Consider the following 20678-nt stretch of genomic DNA (forward strand, 5'->3'; position numbering starts at 1 on the left):
CATTGTCTGCAGGTATATCCAGAGCACATGTGCCACTTCTGGAGAATGGCTGTATGAAGGACTTGATTGGCTCTCTAACAACATAGCTAATAAGGTATGCCTGCAATTTCTGTAAATGGCATTTACACATTCCACAAAATTCTTATGTATTTATCTAACATCTGAACATTTATATTTTATATACATAGCACTCAATTCTTTAGCATTACATCAAAAATACCACCATCAATATTTTCTTAAAGTGAAACACACCTTCTTATTCATAGGTTTATAAAACCAAGGTGTTACATGTGTAAATATTAAATTTTGGGTGTTTATATGTTAATGCATTAGAATTGTGTGGTATATATGTAAATTTCCGAATCACCAATAACTATTGCTAACCAGACCTGTGTATTTTTGTTGGTTTAGAAGATGGAATTTGGTGTTTGATAGCATTGTTATGTATTTGTGTTATAAGTAGAAGAAAAATGCTCAAATAAAGCTCTCACTAAACACGCTGAAATGAACTTATCCACTAAATACTCAATGCACAATCTTCCCCTCACGCTCACAGTCACTCCACTCACTCAAACTTCACACACACACACTTTAAATCCTTCCCCTAACATAACTCCACCCCATATATTATGCTCCAGCATGTGTTAATATACAACTGAAACCATCAAATCCAGCCCTGTATGGACCAAAACCGAGCCAACAAATGTAAAAATAACTTCCAGCATTTATTTAGGGAGCCATAAGAGTAGTAAAGCTGCATAATGAAGTCCCAAATGTTTAAGATGTATATTTACACATGAAGGAAATATCAGCACATCAGAGCTGAAAGTTGGATGAAAGAAGAATAGAATATCCAGCATGTGTTAATTCTATCTATCTATCTATCTATCTATGTATATATATTGTTGTGATATAAGTAGAAGAGAAAAGCTCTCAGCAAAAATGCTGAAATGAACGCATCCACTTAACACGAACTGCACAATCTTTCCCTCACGCTCACAGTCAATCCACTCACTCATACTTCACACACACACCCTTTAAATCCTTCCCATAACATAACTCCACCCCATCATGTTTAAATATACAACTGAAACCATCAAATCCAGCCCTGTAGGGACCAAAACCGAGCCAGCAAATGTCCAAATAACTTCCAGCATTTATTTAGGGAGGCATAACAGTAATAAAGCTGCGGAATGAAGTCCCAAATTCATTTAGGGACCAAAACCGAGCCAACAATGTATATATATATATATATGAAGTCCCAAATTCAGCATTTCATGTAGCAAATAAAAATAGAGAAATGAATTTTCCATTGCTTCTCATATGTGCTTCAGCTACCCAATTCGAATCAAAGCTTTTAAAACCGAAATCCCCAATTTTATAACCATTCAAGTTTATGCTTAGATGGTGAGAAAAGGATCGAACATAGCCGAAATTGACCACGTAAGGTGGAAAAAGTAAATACATAAGAATTATATGATCAGTATGCAAATGCTCTGCATAATCTGCATTCAAAGATAAACCATGAAGGCCCAAATTTTGCATTCGCATATATGGAAATGCCCCTTCAAAATTAAAAGCTCAACGATAAGAAGATGAAAAAAATTACAAAAATACATACAGAGCTCCGTGAGTTCGAATCAAAGCTTTTAACCAAAACCGAAATCCCTAATTCTATAACCATTCAAGGTTTTGCTTAGATGGTTAGAAAAAGGATCAAACAGAGCTCCCTGATCGAATGAAATCTTAACCAAAACCGAAATCCAGCACTGTAGGGACCAAAACCGACCCAAACAAATGAAAAAATAAGCCATAAGAATAACAAAGCTCAAGAATTTGTACTGATTCTTTTATAACCACCATATGAACAGAAATAACTGTGACAGAGATCGAACACGGCCTCCGGGAAGGAAGGAGACGGATATCGGGTAGGGCAAGAGTGAGGGGTCGAAAAAAAAATACCTCATATCACGGATCACAGCTTCAGGCAAGCTCGAAACCGAAGGCGAGACGGGAAGGGCGAGGGCAAGGGGGAGAAACGGGAAGGACAACACGGGAAAAACAACCTAAACGCGAGAAGCATACGCGGAACGGCGCCCCTAACCGGATTACCCCGTCCTTAAGGAAATAGCGGTATTAAAACGACGCGTTTTAAAAACTTGTCATGCGAACGGAATTTCCAAACGGAAGGGCGGCGTTTTCAAAACGCCGCCGCTTCCCAAACGCGCCCCCAAACGGGCCCTCAGTCTATCTTCACTTTAGAGAGAAATTAGCCAACCTTAAACTACTTTTGGAGGACTTTGCAGAGTATGTTTGACACAAAGTTTCAGTTCAATTCAATATTGTTACCCACAGATGGTTGGACAGATAGAGATGTTTACTTGCAATTTGGGAAACATGCCAGGTGTTTTGTGGCACAGTATATTCGACAGTGGGATTTAGATGTATCTAGAGATGCAGTCAAAGGCCCTCCAATTACATGAGGTTACAGTAGCTTCACCACCTTCAATGTGGCCGGCCTAACACCATATAATGAGGAGTTAGAAGCTTCGACCGATGCGGTCGAAGCTCCTCTAACCCCGATAGATTGATATGGGGGCCGGACGAGGGGCCTGGATCGGTTCAGTCCAGGTTGAGGGATAGGTCGATTAGCCCTTTATAGGCCTAGGATTGCCATCCAATTGGAGTGGATTCCACTCCAAATAGTAGTAAGTCTATTTAAGTGTTTATTTGATGTATAGGGTTTCTTTTTTTATGTGATTGTTTTGGGCCATCCAACGACATCTCTTTTTCCATTCTAGAGCTGTATCTTAGGGTTCCAAAAGGTGCTCTAGCTGTATTTTGGTCTCCAAGTGGTGTGTATCTCCTACCATTTTCCTACTCTCGCCTGCATCGATTACCTTCACCTTGCCACTTTTCCTTTACTGCCACGTTGTCGAACCCCTTCTTCCTTGCTGCCGCCAACCCATAATAACCCCTTTTACGACTGTTTCCAGCTTGCTAGCCTACCCTTGTCACTACCTCGGACGTTCAAACCCTAACCGACACTAGTACACCCTAGATCCAACCCTAGTTTTAGTGTTGTGTTGTTGCTTTGTTGCAATTTCAGATTTCCTTAGTGATTGTCGTAATTTCACTTTGAATTCGATAATAAATTTTGTTTTCCCTTTGGTGTTTGTTAAGTTCCGTTATCACTGAGTTTATGGTATTGTGATCATATGCCTTACAATAGTTTAGTCTTTAATGAAGTAACGAAACACATTGAGTTTGATTGTCATTTTATACGAGATGCTATGCTTTTGAATAAGATTGTTATTCATGGCTTCAATTTAGAAGAAATGGCAGATATTTTCATCAAAAGCTTTAGGTTTCATAATTTGTCACTATAGATGTTGAAGCTAATAGCTATATGCTTCAATTTGAGGCGTGCTAGTTTATTTGGAAATCATTATTTAGTGAGAGCACATATTTTGGGAAGATTTATGTTATCCTCCCTTAATTACATATATTTCATTCTTTGTTTTCTTCCTATTTAATTCATCGTGTATGCTAATTAATTAATAATAAAAACCGTCTAGTGAATAAATCATTTCATTTTTTTCCCTCAACCATTGGATTTTTATGTTTTGGCAAATGGATTGGGAATATATTTTTTTGTGATGTTGTTTACGCTTGTTTCAAGTCTCAGCTATCTTTTTGGGGCTAAATGCGTGTTCTTAATACTGAAGGAGCACTTTTTGGTTTTAATTAGGATGTACATGAATTATGAATAGTGTTATAGTTTATTAGTATGCTTGTTTGCTTATTAGCTTGATGACAGGTTGCTAATTACTTCTAGATTTGTTAACTGTTTGATAAGTCAATTGATCAGCTATATATTCAGTGATTATTTTGCTATTAATAACCAGTTTTTATAATTAGTATTCTCAATGAACATTGATTATGATTACTCAGTTGTAGCTATTAGTTAATCCATTAATTGACTAATATTTTTCTCTTATTTCATTAGTAACCAATTGGCAATTTAATTATAAGCTAATGGGGAATTAATTAATATTTTTTAACTAGTACTTAATTAAATATTAAACCTAGCAATTGAACTTTAAATTACTGACACAATGATTTTAATGCTTTAAATGCATGTCATAGTTTTTCGACAAAAAAAATTATGCTATCCGTCGACTACTTAACACAATCCTCCACTTTTCACGTTCGGGGCTTGGGACCTAACAATGACGAAATATGATTCATGTAGCCAACCCCACTTAATGAGTGTGGTTTTGGCTTCTTGTTATTGTTGTAACTAAACTTTAAATTACGATGTAAATAACTAGTTGTAGTTAGTTTTACATTTTAAAACAGTGCTCTCACAATCTAGTTTCTAACAATCCTTTCCTCCCCAACCTCTCATGCTCCTTTCTCTCTCTTTCTCTCACACACTTGCTCATTTTTTATTCTATTTCTTGCACATCCTCTCCATTTAGTTCTCCAATCCTATGGGACCTAGCTTAAGATATAAAATGATTTTATGGATTTAATTCCTTAGTCCTTAGAGATAAATGGATTAACCATTCTTAAGGTGTTTCCGAGTATAATGAAATTATAAACAATTCAAAATTCTTGCTCTCAAATAATGTTTCCAAAAGGCACCGTTTAAACTACATAAATAGTCCAATTACTTTGTTAATGCCAAATTATAATTATATCCTGCCAGATTATAAATTCTTGCAGTACTTTTAGTGTAGGTCTAATTATATCTTTAATGCCAATTTATAATTATTTATTTTTTTCATCATCATCATCCATGCTCCTTTTCTATCATTAGATTTATAAGAGTACATCTCTTCTTCTGTATTATCATACTCGTCTTCTTTTCCCTTAAAACACTATATTACTATTTGGAGCTCTTGCTACTATATTTGATCCAACTTGCTTCCTAATGTTTATACTTGTTTCTCCAAATCCTAATGCTCTTTCCACATCACTCCATGTTAAATTTACATCATAATAAACTATTTCAAATAGCATGTCACCTTTCACATTGGAAGTATTAGCATTGATCCCTCCAATCAACTAAAGTAGCTTTCCTTGTTGCTCAAATTCTTAAGGCAATGTGCATGCTTAGGCAACACCTTAGTAATAACGCCTGACTGCGAGATGTTTGAGACACTAACCTTGCTTAGTACTTGCCTTAGTTTTATATTACTGCTAAATATTGAGCTAAACTGGTTAGTTTCTAAACTATAATTAAATACCCAGATCCACTGCTGGTTCAAGCTGCTAGGGGGAATATTGTTAGCAGGCCTCCAGCATGGATGATGCGCCAAGCAGGAAGGTATATGGCTGTCTATAGAAAACTTTCAGAGAAACATCCATCCTTCAGAATGAGGTCAGAGAACGTTGATCTCATTGTGGAAATTTCTTTGCAGCCTTGGCGAGCTTTCCATCCAGATGGTGTTATAATTTTCTCTGACATACTTACCCCTCTCCCTGCGTTTGGTGTCCCTTTTGAAATAGACGAAGTAAAAGGTCCTATTATTCAGAGCCCGATTTGTTCAGAGGCTGATCTGAATAATTTGCATCCCATTGACTTGGACAAGCTTCAATTTGTGGGAGAATCTCTAAAGATCTTGAGATCTGAGGTATATTAACTTAAACAATAGTTTTTATTTTTTTCATGAAGCATTATTTCCATCACTTTAGTTATACAGCTTTTTTTCCTTTCTTTTCCTTTTTTTTCTCTTTAAGTTGGTTTTAAAATTTCAGAACATGATTTTAATTATAAATGAAATAAGATGTTCCGCGAACAAAGAATGTATGCTTGTGGCTGACAACTGAACTAAAAAATGTATGCGGCTCTTCTTTATGCCTTCTAAGATATGCTAGTTAAAATGAAGGGAATCGTTAGTATTGGTGTATGCTAAAAAATAATCTTTATGCCTATGTAGGTCAAAAAGGAGCTTAAAATCCATGAAATTGAGGTTTCCTCAATTCCTAAGACTTTCCACGTGGCTTTTTCGATCCTTTGGAATGATTGCAGAATTCCACTTCAATATGTCTATTCTCTCGGAATTCTGTGGTTATCCCTTCGTTTCCACTACTCCGCGGGTAGATATCGTAGTTTCACAAAACATTTTAACTTCCTAGTTGGCCTGACTGAGTAAATTAAGTTCGGAGATTTACCAACAACATGACCATGAAAGCTCGAAGAAAACACTTAATGGAAAAATATTACGGAAAAATCACGATAAATCCACTACTCTCTACATCACAAAAACACAAAGAAGAATTTAGCCATGCATCGCAGAGAAAACCATAGCAGAAAAAAATATGCAAAAATACATTGCAAGCAACAAATACATGAAAGACTTACAATAATTTGTTTACTTATTGACGACAACAACTCTCCCTCATACAAAGCTCTCACAACTCACAAAACAAAAGAAAAATCCTTCTTTTAAGTTTCCACCAAGAGGAGGAAGAGAACCCTCAAGAAAGAACTCAAATTCTCTCCACAAATCCTCCTCTAGTAGTTTCCAAGCCTTCTCTACTGCAAATCTCCCTCCAAGAAGCCATAGGAATCAATTTTATAGCAAGAATCATAGCTTGCGCCATTAAATGTCCTTCTTAAAGTGTTTTCCCGCTCGTCGTGATCGCATGCCCATAATTGCCGTCGCCACGCACAGAACTGTAAGGCCGGCGTGGCCATGTCTGATTGTGGGCATGGTCACGTTGCAACCCTTTGATATATGATGTGGTTACACCATTTCTAAGCATGGTCATGTTGCTTTGGGGCACTTTTTGTTTGATTTTCTCGTTCCAAATTGTTTGTATTCAACCCTGCAGCCTGCACAACATTAACAAAATTTTTCTCAAGCGTAAATATGTGATAAATAAATAAAAGTAACATATAAAATGTAGGAAAAATGCAGGTAAAATCACGTAAAATTGACGTATGTCAATACCCTCAAACTTAACCTATTATTGTCCCTCAAGTAATCACATGACTCAGTTAGATATTATGAATTGAATTGACATTGCTGTAGGATTTTAATTATTCAACATATTTATTAGAAGCTATTAATAGTATTAAACATCGTTATAACACCAGTTAACTTTAATGATTAATAACTTGATCTTTTCTTAATTCCCTTCATTTTATTCTTAAGAAAACCCCATAGATTCTTAAATCGGTGTTAATTTAGGTCTTTTCACTTATCTTGAATGCCTTTAATATAGTTTCAATGAATTTTAGCTAAATTAATATTTCCTTAACTCTTTTCCTTGAAAATAACATTTTAAAGTGATTTTTCATTAAAGAAGCACAACAAAATTTTATCATTTAAGTCTCACTAAATCTCTTAATTCTTTTTCTTTTGTTGAATTTTTGCTGTGTCAACTTGAAGCTTTTTCTTAGGAATTTTCTTACTTTTGCGCTTTTTCAATTTTTTTCCATTTTTTTTGTCCTAGGAATTACTATATTTATTTGATAACTTTTCTCTTTCTTTTCTAATTTTAAATGTGAAGAAAAATAATATTTTTTAAGAAGTAAAAAATTCAACACTTGATATTTTAATGCTCTACTGCCAAGTTATCTTTTCTAGTTAAGACTTAAGGTCACATTAATTTAGTTAAAATGCACTGAAAAAAAACTGCAGATATTCTTGTTTTGCTACTTAACACTTACATTATACCTTTTTAATTGTCTGCTGGTTCTTTTAAGTAATGTTTGAAGTTGTTAAGGGCAGAATTTTGTTATTAACTTGTTAAATTAATTTTTTTTAAAATGATAGTTATCTTCTTTTAATATATTATGATAAACAGTTTGAATTAATCAACATGTCTGATAGGAATTATCCAATGAAAATTTAATTTTTTACTGAACTATGTTAATTACCCTTCAGCTTCATAATAAGGTACTTCTTTTCCGTCAAACTTATTTTTTTTTACACATGGATAATGGATAGTAACCGTAAATAAAAAATAGGTAAGTGCGGGAAAAAGTAATGGCAGTCACATGAATCTCCGAAAGTAAAGTACAAAGTTCAATAGGTAAAATCATAAAAGAAAGTAATCAACACCACAACAATACAAATCTTACTATATATATGAAAATAAAACAGGTACAAAAATGTGCCAGAGGCAATTAGCAGGGTCAACAACACACTCATAGAAATCAACACTCACTATTGCGGCTAAGCAATAATGCAGTAGCCCCATGGGAGAAACCGGTCATGTAGGATCAGCAGGGACAACAACATAAAGACACATGATACAAGACACTCAAGATTGCAGTAGTCGCCTACGCCACTGCCAGAACCACTCGAACGACACTCCTCTCGTATGAAGGGTGCAAAGACTCAACTGCGTGTAAGCTTCTCACTGAGTGCAAACACATGACAATGCCAGAGTCGCCTAATCACTGTTGGTCTCCTTCATGTCGTCATCATTCGGAACATAAAACTCGAATGAAGATGCATTTGGGAAGGTCACTGACGGTAGCGATCACTGCACTTCTTAAATGCATCGGTGCATGTATCCATACTGTCGTTGATGCTGCTCCGCACAGTGTTGTGTCTGCATGCAAACATCATATAGTACTAGAGACATCCTTCAAGCGCCTCATTATCTCGACACTTGAATGGTTTCACTGCAAAGGCTCGGGACGTTGCAAGAAACTCTCTCTTCTCTCCCGAGATGAACCCCACGCAGGGCTAGCAGAAGAAAAGGTGGTCCTGGTGATCTGCTTTTGCGACATTAACTTCTTTTCTCCACTTCCTCCTGTTGCCCCTTCTCTATGACACAGAGCAGAAATGATGCAGGAGTGTCTTAGACCTCTTCCCCAGAACGAACCTTCCATTGAACGGTGAAGTCAGTGATAATCAGGAGGCGGGAATTGCTCGAAATCGCAATAAGGAATGTCGGGGAGGCCAACAAGATCATTTATTGTGATAGGATCAAAAGAATCAGCTTCCTAGCACGAAGGCTACCCCGCCCACAGATTCTTTGGCGCTCACGCAGAGTTCGCGAACGAGCGAGACAACGGCGGCGCCGACTGTATAACAAAGACTCATCCACCCCTGCTTCAATTTCTACAATAATCCTATCCTCTGGAAACTGAAATACTTGCTCTAAAATCAGCTTCTTTTTTACCAGAACGTTTTCATACCTTTGATATTTTCATATCTGCATTCAAAATTTGCACAACCTTCTCGATGGAATGTTCCTGTACTGTATGCAGTTCAACGTAGGAAGAAGCTATCAGTTGTGATATCTGATTTCTGGCGTTAGCAGCTTCACCTTTCTTTTTTACTGTCTACTCGCGGACGCTTAAAACGACAGGTGACCTCGACTTCATGGAGGTCCGGGTAGGTTACTTTGGTTGAATCATCTGATAGGTCGACTGCCAAGTTCACTTGGGTGCCACAAAATTCTGTTTCATTTGGCGCACATGCATATTTAACTCCGGTCCAATTTCTCTTCCAACTTGGGCTCAAGCCCACAAAGTTTAAATTTTTTCGCAGCGGGCACCATCTACAAGATCATAACATACACTATTAAATAAAAATGAAATTAACCAAATTAGAAGATATGAAAAAAAAAATTTACTGCACGTCTTTATGTCCACCACCCCTCCGGAGCAACAACTGTTCGCTTCACCGGATCCCAACCCAAGTCCGTTGATCCTCACTTCAATTTCTTCCAAAATTTTCAATCCTTCTGGAATTGATTCTATTTATTCTTCAATTGCATCTGTTCATACTCTCTATCTGCACTCTCGAATTTTTTAACTATATTTTATCATCCCTCTTTGTTGAAATATGTAGTTGGCTTACTTCTAAGGTCAACGTCGATGAGGCGAAGGTCACAAAAGATTTTTTTGATTTCCTTATCCCACAATGTGAGCACACCAACCTCTTTGGTCTTAGTCATTTTATTACTATGACAGAAAAACAAACATGCAAAATAAGAGCATGTCAACTGTATATGTCTCATGAAAGTGGTATGAGCAATGAATTACAGTTGCTATGCATAATATTTTACCACAATTTTTCTAGGGCAATCTGATGCAATGGTTCACTTTAGATAATGTGTGATTGAAAAAAATATTTTTCTTAGCATAAAATTTAAACTGGTACGCAAGATCATGCTCAGATAGTCTACAACTACATATGTTTTCTAGCGGAGAGCATAAAAAATGATGACACAGATGATATGTTATCCTTTCTCACAATATTTTCTTATTATATGCCACAAGGGGTATCAATAAATATGCATAATTTGCTGTCATAGTAATTGTCTAAGCAAAAGTTTTGAAAAACAGGTACTCATGAACATGCTTAGACATACCAAAAATACATATGTTTCCTATTAGTGAGCATAAAAATGATAACAAACATGGTCTATTACCATTTCTTACAATATTTTCTCATTTGCATACTCAAACAGTTTACAACTACAAATGTTTCCTAGCAGTGAGCATAAAACTGCTAGTAAAGATGGTTTGTTGCCCATTCTTATAATATTTTCTCATTATATGCCCCGAGAGATATCAGTAGCTATGTATTAAATGGTGTTATTATTGTATTATAGTAGTCATATTGCGGTATCATTGGGGTGTTATCATGATGTTATTTTACTACTCCAATAACACCTCAATAATGTCGCAATAACATCACTCAAATAAACCACAACTGCATATGTTTCCTAGCAGTGAGCATAAAAATGATAACAAACATGGTATGTTGCCCCTTACAATATTTTCTCATTTGCATGCTCAAACAGTTCACAGCTACAAATGTTTTCTAGCACTGAGCATAAAACTGATAACAAAGATGATTAGTTGCCCATTCTTATAATATTTTCTCATTATATGCCCTAAGGGATATCAGTTGCTATGCATTATATGGTGTTATTGATGTATTTTTAGAGTCTTATTGTGGTATTATTGGGTGTTATCTTGATGTTAATTTATCACTCCAATAATTTCTCAATAATGTCGTAATAACACCACTCAAACAGGCCACAACTACATATGTTTCTTAGCAGTGATCATACAACAACAACAAAGCCTTAATCCCACTACGTGGAGTCAATTAGCAGTGATCATAAAAATACAATATTTTCTCATTAGATGCCCCAAGGGGTATCAGTAGCTATGCATTTTATCGTGTTATTGTTGTATTATTTTAGTCTTGTTGTGGTATTATTGGGGTGTTATCATGATGTTATTTTAACACTTCGATAATGCCACAATAACATCACTCAAATAAACCACAATTACATTGTTTTCTAGCAGTGAGCATAAAAATGATAACAAAGATGATATGTTGCTCATTTTTACCATATTTTCTCATTATATGCCCCAACAAGTACCAGTTCCTATGCATAATATGTCTTCACAGTAATTTTTTAAGGCTATCTACTTCATTGTCTCACTTCAGAGTGTGTGTGATTGAAAATTTATTTTTCTTCTTATAGGAATGCTCCAGGTGGTATTACTATTAAATTTCAGTCACAAAATATAAAATTCTACATAGGTTTCTTTCTTACAATATTTTCTCATTATATGTCTCAAGGGATATGAGTAGCTATGCATTATATGGTGTTTTTGCAATATTATTGCAGTCTTATTGTGGTATTATTAGGGTGTTATCAAGATGCTATTTTACCACTCCACTAACACTTCAATAATGTCGCAATAACATCACTCAAACATACCTCAACTACATATTTTCTAGCAGTGAACATAAAAATGATGACAAAGATGATCTGTTGCCCTTTCTTACAATATTTTCTCATTATATGCCTCAAGAGGTATCAGTCTCTATGCATAATATGTAATCACAGTATTTTTCTGAGCCTATTTATTTCATTGCCTCACTTCAGGGTGTGTGTGATTGAAAAATATACTTTTCTTCTCATAAGAATGCTCCACGTGGTATTACTACCGAATTTCAGTCACAAAGCATGAAATTCTACATAATGATAGTAAAAATGATATGTTGCCCTTTCTTAAAATATTTTTTCATTATATGCCCCAAGTTGTATTAGTTTTTATGCATAATATGTCATCACAATAATTTTCTGAGCATATCTACTTCACTGCCTCACCTCAGAGTGTGATGAAAAATATGTTTTTCTTCTCATAAGAATCCTCCACGCGGTATTACTACTAAATTTCAGTCACAAAACATAAAATTCTACATATGTTTTCTAGCAGTGAGTATAAAATTGATGACAAAAATTATTTGTTGCCCTTTCATCCAATAATTTCTCATTATATGCTCCAAGGGGTATTAGTAGCTATGCATGATATGTCATCGCAGTAATTGTCTATGAATTTCAGTCACAAAGCACGAAATTCTACATATGTTTCCTTGTGAGCGTAAAAATGATGATTAATATGATTTGTTGCACATTCTCGTAATAATTTCTCATATATGTCCCAAGGGGTATCAGTAGCTATGAATGATATTTTTTCGTAGTAATTGTTTGAGGCTATCTATTTTCCTGCCTTACTTCAGAGTGTGTGATTAAAAAATATGTTTTTCTTGTTCTAAGTGTGCCCAAGCGGTATTAGTTCTAAATTTCAGTAATAAAACACAAAGTTCTACATTTATTTCGTAGCAGTGAACATAAAAATGATGGTAGAGATGATTTATTGTTTTTTCTCCCAATAATTTTTCATTATATGCCCCAAGGGGTATCAGTAGCTATGCATGATATGCTTTCGCAGAAATTGTCTGAGATTATATATTTCTCTGCCTCACTTCAGAGTGTGTTATTGAAAAATATGTTTTTCTTGTCTTAAGAGTGCCCCAAGTGGTATTAATCCTGAATTTCAGTAACAAAGCATGGAATTCTACATATGTTTCCTAGCCGTGAGCAAAAAAATGATGACAAAGATAATCCGTTGCCCTTTCTCCCAATAATTTCTCATTATATGCCCCATGTGGTATTAGTAGTTATACATAATGTCTTCACAGTAATTTTTTAAGGCAATCTATTTCACTGTCTCACTTCAGAGTGTGTGTGTGATTGAAAAATATAATTTTCTAAGCATAACATTTGTAACTCGATTTACATGAGCATGCTCAAACAGGCTACAACTACATATATTTCCTAGCAGTGAGCATAAAAATGATGAAAAAGATGATCTGTTGCCCTTTCTTACAATTTTTTTTTCATTATATACCACAAGGGGTATCAGTAACTATGCATAATATATTGTAACAGTAATTCTCTGAGGCTATCTATTTCACTGTCTCACTTCAGAGAGTGTGTGTGTGAATGAAAAATATACTAAATGACGATATCGGAAATATGAACGAAAAATTTGCTATGCGGTGCAAATGCACGAGAAATAAAAATTTCTCAAAGTGAATATAGAGAAAGGTGATACCGGAAGAAAATGGTGCTCAGAACGACGGGTTAGGGCAGAGGAAGCAAGAGTTCCGCGGGGAAGGTAAAGGCAGAATACGGACATGGGGTGGAATCTAGGGGCAAGCGTGTAAAATATCGGAGAAGAAATGCCTGTCGCGGGGATGAACCTGCGACCCACGTTTTGCTAAACGGTGCGGCCGCCGCGAGCAAAAATGCCGCCCTAAACGACACAAATTAGCAGCCCCAAGCCTCACCGACTGAAAACCACCGCCCGAAACGGGCCTCAAGTTCATTAGTGGGGATTTATTAATCTGATTTGGGATGCATAGCCAGTCGTATCCATTTCTTATTTGTATTTCGCATGATATTCTTATCAATTCTAAAAGGAAAGTGCTATGTTGTAATGTTTGTATGGTTGTTAATTTAATGTGTTCCGACTGTAATCTTAGTTTTGATATCTCTATCTCTAATCCGTTACATGTACATAGCTAGCAGTATTCGATTTCTTATTTCACCTGGCTTGATATACTTAATGAATTTTTAACAGGACTGTTCTATCGTTATGTGTCCCAACTTTTTATTGTTTTTTTTGTTGCTTCTATTTAGAGAACCTTGAATATAACACAATTTTGGCAATGCTAACTTTCGTTTGATAATTTTTTATTTTGGATGTCTTATATTCTTGTCATGATTTTGTGCGTTAGAAATGTACTTTCTTAGACTGAAAGAAAAATTTTATAAGATGGTGGTGAGAACTGCAATGCTCTATGGTGCAGAATGTTAGCTTTTAGCTTTTAAAAGAGAAGCAAGAAGCATAAAACAAAGAAGTGTTACTACGATGCGAATGCTCAAGTAGATGGGTGGCTTGACACTTAGAGACAAAATGCGAAATGAATATATCTGTGATAGGGTTGGTGTAGCTCCTAGGGTGGACAAGAATAGAGAAAGTCGTCTTTAGATGGTTTGCTCACATTAAACTTCGACCATCTGATGATCCGATTTGGAGAGTAGATGTTTTAGATTCGACTTATGTTAAGAAAAATAAAGTTAGACCTAAAAAGACTTAGGCATATTGTATAAAAAAATTATCTTAAATTTTTAGAATTAAATGAAATATGACAATCAATAGGACGCAATGGAGAAAAATGATTCATGTAGCTAATTCCACTCAGTGTGATAAAGGCTTGTTGTTGTTGTTGCTGTTATTGGATGTCTTATATTAGTGAATGCGGAGATAAGTAATGACATAATTTTTTAGAATTAAAATTGAGTGGTTTAAACATAGGAATTCTCTAAAGTGTTGCTGAATAAGAAAATCTATATAATTTGAGGGGTAATTTTTATAAAATTTAAATTTTAATTAATCGTTTTATATGAATTTTGGTATCGGGCAATAATAGTAATGTTGGTAATAGCCACATTGGTGCAGCAGAAATGAATATATTCAGATTGATGTGGTAAAAGTTATGTAAGGATAGAGAGAGAAGATTATATTAGAATATGATCAGCAGAACACCTTTAGTAATTAGGCAGCAACAATTAGATTCGGTAATTGGCCATGTATTATGTAGAATATAAGATGCACAAATAATATAGGAGAATAAATATATAGTGGAAAAATTATGCAGGAAACTAAGTAGACTAAGGATATCACGGTTAGTAATTTTGCAATAGATGGTGCAAAACAGAATTAAAAATCTTAGTAATTAATGCGAATGAATTGAGGGGATTCCTAAAGCAGACCAAAGTCACGCCATGTAATTTGATAAGGATGATCAAGAATCTGGATGATGATTTGTGTTCATAAAGTCTTATTTTGATTTAATTATATTTATCTGTCATTTCTTATAGGTTGGAGAGCATGCAGCAGTTCTTGGTTTTGTTGGATCACCATGGACAATTGCTACTTATATTGTGGAAGGGGGTACAACTCGGACTTATGCAACTATTAAAAGCATGTGCCATACTGCACCACATGTGTTAAAGACTCTACTTTCTCATCTCACACGAGCAATTTCTGAGTACATCATCTTTCAAGTAAAATCTGGAGCACAATGCATACAGATTTTTGATTCATGGGGTGGACAGATACCTCCACATGCTTGGGAGCAATGGTCAAGGCCGTACATTCAGAAGGTAGGATTTTCAATTAATGTTTATTTTGTTCATCAGGGAAATTTGCTTGTGCATGCATTTTTAACGTCATTAGGAAGGTTTTCTATGTACCATTCATATTTAATGTTTATTTTTCTTTCAGTGCTATTCCAATATGTTATATAAATGAATTGCGTTCTTTCAGGCTCTTATTTATGTACAAACAATGATAATATGGAAAAAGATACTGAAAATGGCCAGCAAATTTTAGTAGGCGAAAAGGCTATAAGAGGTCCACAGGTGTTGGCTAAGTTTGTTTTGTTTCATGATTCTCATGTATGTTTTGTTTGATTCTATTTCCTTAGTGTCTTTCACCAATGTGTAAGCCAGCGCTATGCTGATTGCTTTCTCTGCCTTGTATCTTGGAAATTGATATTGGTGCGAAGCAAATATGACCTGTCAGACTGTGGGCTTGTCATAATGGCTGCTGCCTCCATTTCAACCCTAGAGATCATGTATTTAAGTCACGGAAATGTAAGTGTAAACTTGTCTGGACCCTACTTTTGTAGGAGCTTCATGCAACTTGGTTTGCCCTTTATTTGTTCTGAAAAAAAAGGAGTTACAAATTCTCTTAAGGATGACTTTTTATTATGACATGGCAATGAAAATTTTAAAATGACTGCAATGAAAATTCTCTTTTACTTATGGATGTGATTATTCAATATAGCAAGGTTTATTTAAATAATCTAATTACCGAAATTGATCGATACCAGATATTATGAGTTTATTGAAGAATATGTGATGAATTAATAAAAATAAGATTATATTTAGTAGATCTGTAATAAGTGACGGCAATGAAATTTTTAAAATGACTGCAATGAATAACTCTTTTACTTATGGATGTGATTATTGAAATATATCAAGAGGTTTATTTGAATAATCTAATTTCCAAAATTGAGTGATGCAAGATATTATGAGTTTATTGAAGGAATAATTGATGGATTAATAAAAAACATTAAATTTAGTTAATCTGAATCATCTTTCATTCATCATCTTTAAGTGCAGTTTTAGTTGGCATAAAATTGAATAGTTTTAGTCAATGTTAGTGGAAGATCAATTGATATCAAGATGTATTGATTCAGGTAAATTGAATCGCGGATATAAAATTATATAGATATAGATAAAGTCATAGCTTTAGTTAATTCTTGATATTTAAAATTAAATAATTAGACCAAAATTTGACAAAAAGTAAAGTAAGATCTTGGAGAATTTTATGGTGCTATAAACTATAATTAGACCAAAATAATTTTTAGATTTAAGGGTTAGAAAACAAAGAACTCAATGGTTACAAAATAATTGTGGCCAAATTAAGAATGTTATGATGGATCCATAGTGAAAGTATGAAGGATAGATGAGAAATAGATTAAATCCAAAAATAGTCTATTAAATATTTGTGTGCGGTCACTTTATTCTTAAGTATCGCAATTTAGTCTTGATTATACAAAATTGATCCAAAATGAACTTTTTTGTGAAAGTTATGTTACAAACTCGATCTCAATTTAGCCCATCAATTATAAAAAAAATTGAATTCTAATTCAGTTCATGATGGACTACTTTGGATCAATTTTGCATAGTTGAAGGACTAAATTAAAGAAATATGATACTCTAGGATTAAATTAGCACATACTAATTGTTGAGAGACTATTTAGTGTTCAAGGCAATATTTATTATATAGACATACAGAAATTAAATAGGCCAGTGGATATTGGCTTGAGTTATTTAGGCATGCACAACGGAGAGTATAAAAAAAATGTATAAAGTAGTTAGTTTATTATAGAATGGGAACAATGGATAGATTAAATGTTGATATGGTTAAAATTAGTGCGTAAAGATCGTTATAAACTTGTTGAAATCTCATGTAGCACTCAACACGAGTGAATAGTAGTAGAGAATTCAAAAATCCGAGTAAAGTGGAATAATGATAATGAATTGCATGATGGAATCACAATTTAGTATAATTGTAATATATATTTATATATTTTATAATAGTGTTGATGCTAATATTCTGGTTAACGATGTTTAGTATTGCCCAATTTCATGTATACTTATTGGACTCTTGAGTTTAACCTTCAGTTCATTACATTATTAGTTTTTTGGTTTTTTTCAAAACTTGATGACTCTTTATTCACTAATTACAGATTTTTTGACTCCACAAACGATTAATTGCAAATACAGAACAAGAGAATGACTTATATAAAGACATAAATTATTATTTCTTATTATATTTATATCCCACCATTGCATGTAGCTGAAAACCAATTTCTTTAGTTCCAATCCTATGTCATTGATAGATGTGTTGTAAAAAAATGAGAAATTTAAGATGAATTTGTGGTAAAATAAGGATCTTTAAATTGACAAATTATTATATTGTAGGGATGTTGAGAATAACACTTCGAAAGATAAAAGGGTATTTAATAGTCTTACGTGATTTGAACATGGACAAGAAAGGATATAAATGTATCAATAAGATGGCATATATTGTTAGTATGGAAGTATTATAAAAGAAAAAAGCTATATCAAAATGTTTGTAAAGTTATGCCAAAAGATTTGCTCAATATAAAGCACACTGCATGCATCACTCTAATTGGAATGAATAAAATAAAGTGTTTGAAAAGCAAACTACAAGTAGGTGGCATAAAGCCACTCATATTGATGATTAGGGTTGTAAATAATTTGAATTGAGTCTAGCATTTACTGTTCAATATTGTACTTCAATCTGTTTTCAAGCTTGAGCTGAGCTTACGCATGACATGTGTTTCAAAATCTTGCATAAGTTTCTCTACTAATTTTCTTATGGAGTTTGAACCGTAGTCAAGCATAACTAATTGTGTATAGGATTCTAATGGTTTAATAAACATAATCTTATTATTAACAATGCATATATTCATAATTTATTTTTGCGTTATTTCTTATGTTTTATGAATAAGCAAAATGATATTTTTATCTCTGTTTAGTTATTTGTTCCATTTTTTATTAAATATTTATTAAAAAATTATCATTATATATTTTAAATATTTTTTTCATACTTATATATTTAATAACTAAAACTTCTGAAATGCATAGTATAAATAGAATAAGTTATCCATAAGCAACTAGACCGCGTTCAAATAATCATTTTATCAAGTTTTTAGTTAGCTATTTATTAAAGGACAGATCAACATATACATGAACCTAAATGAATTAGTAGGCTAACGTTCAATCTTATTCTTTGATTTGTTGAGCTTTAATATTTAATTCTCTAAATGAATTAATATAAATGAGATTTGATAGTGAGTATCAAGTTGTTCCTTGTTCATTTACAACCATGATGATGATTCCTTTAATTTTATCTATCGTTGGATTTTTATTTTCATGCTTCTTCAAATGATTTCTCATAACATGTGGTGGAAGTGGAATGATTGTGTACACCATTTTTTTGTAGACTGATGACGTCCGACACTGTTTTACTGTTAGTGACCGTGTCAGATATAAACCTTGGCAGAAGAATAAATCTTGCAAAGGAAATTTATATACATAGCACACAATTCTTATGAATTTACATGTATCACACCTAAGCTTTAATATTTACACACATATCACTCAAATCTTTAATATCACATCAAAAAAAAAGGAATAAATCTTCTAAGGAAAATTTACATACATATCACCCAATTCTTATGTATTTACATATCTCACGCCTACTTTCATGTTTACATAAACAGCACTTTGGTGCTTTAAACTCATGCATGAAAAGCTGCATTTCACTTTTAAAAAGTGGTAATAGTGCTATTTTTTTGCGATATTAAAATTTGAGTTCTATGTGATATATAAGATTGTGTGCTATGTATGTAAATGTGACCGGTTTCTGGCCTATTTCTGATAGCTTGATCTGCAGGTGGTAAGTGCTGTAAGAAAAGAATGCCCTCAGGTACCTCTTGTATTGTATATCAATGGCAACGGCGGTCTCCTGGAACGAATGATTGGTACTGGTGTTGATGTTATTGGACTTGACTGGACAGTTGACATGGCAGATGGAAGGAGGAGACTAGGAAACAAAGTCGCCGTGCAGGGCAATGTTGATCCTGCTTATCTTTTCTGTCCGCTGCCAGCTTTAACAGATGAAATTCACAGGTATCTCTTTCTTTCGTTCTTTTTCTATGCTCTTCTCATGATCATGTTTGAAACACATACGCATTCCTCTAATTGCTCAGCTTTCTAACAAATATTAAATTATTTCTGATTGCACTATTATGTTAATCAAGTTTACAAAAAAATGCTTGAGGCCATTTTTTATTCTCTTTCATGTCTATCAAATTATTTCTTTCAGATCAACGTAGTTATTTGACTGAGTTATGCGGTTTTATGCAGCTTTGCTGCCTGGGACAGTCGAGCTTCAATGTTTTTCTGAAGTCGTACTTTATAACCTGTCATTTTCCTTTCTATGTTTCCTTGTTTACCAGTTAGTTGTTCTTTCCAGTCTTCTGTTTTTTTTCTTGTTTGGTGAAGTGATGTGATGTTTCCTGGCCGGATCCTTCCATCTTTCTTATATGGCAAGAAAAGCATGAGAAAATAGATGGACCTTTAGTGCGATTGACACTTTTGGAAAGAGGTGAAAGAGATTTAGGGATAGATGTAAGCTGCATTTCTCAGAGTAATAAAACTTTGGGGTAATACTAGACCGCCCAAATAAATCCACTCTTTAATGGGTCTCTCATCGACTGCCATTAATTAAGACTGTAAAAATGTTTAATTATCTTTCTCAATCCTTTTTAATGGATTTATGATGTTTTATCCTTAAACAGAAAAATTTTGACATGTAAGAATTTATTTTATATAAAATTTCTTTCTCTGATGTAATTTTCTTGCTTGAAATATAAGATTTTAAACCAGACAATGTTTTATGTGATGTGCTTTTTTGAAGAACAGTAATTTAAAACATCCTTTTATGGGAATCTTTAAATTCAAGTTACTGTGTGTTGTCATTGTTTTCGTTCATTGAAGCTGACTTGATTTAGTTGTTTGATCAAACTTCCAGCAGCCGCTTCGCATTGCTCTAGTTTATGTTCAATCTTAACGGGCACATGTGTACTCTATTGGATTATCACGCAGACCTCAATTTAGTCTTATCCTATTGTTAGCTGTTAAAGAAAGATGTTATT

General features: G+C 34.0%; 1 protein-coding gene across 2 annotated transcripts in view; it reads left to right on the plus strand.

Annotated features, from left to right (window-relative positions):
- The window catches only part of LOC110030747 (uroporphyrinogen decarboxylase 1, chloroplastic), a 43943-nt gene that overhangs the window by 22320 nt on the left and 945 nt on the right, over positions 1-20678 (plus strand). The window contains exons 3-5 of one of the 2 annotated variants that reach the window (XM_020733636.1): positions 5260-5642; positions 15238-15522; positions 19403-19650. In XM_020733636.1, coding sequence (XP_020589295.1) covers positions 5260-5642; positions 15238-15522; positions 19403-19650 — 916 coding nt within the window. The remainder of the gene's footprint in view (positions 1-5259; positions 5643-15237; positions 15523-19402; positions 19651-20678) is intronic. The other variant, XM_020733637.1, reaches the window with a different exon arrangement.

This window comes from Phalaenopsis equestris, unplaced genomic scaffold (assembly GCF_001263595.1).
Source record: "Phalaenopsis equestris unplaced genomic scaffold, ASM126359v1 Scaffold000759, whole genome shotgun sequence".
Taxonomy (NCBI): domain Eukaryota; kingdom Viridiplantae; phylum Streptophyta; class Magnoliopsida; order Asparagales; family Orchidaceae; genus Phalaenopsis; species Phalaenopsis equestris.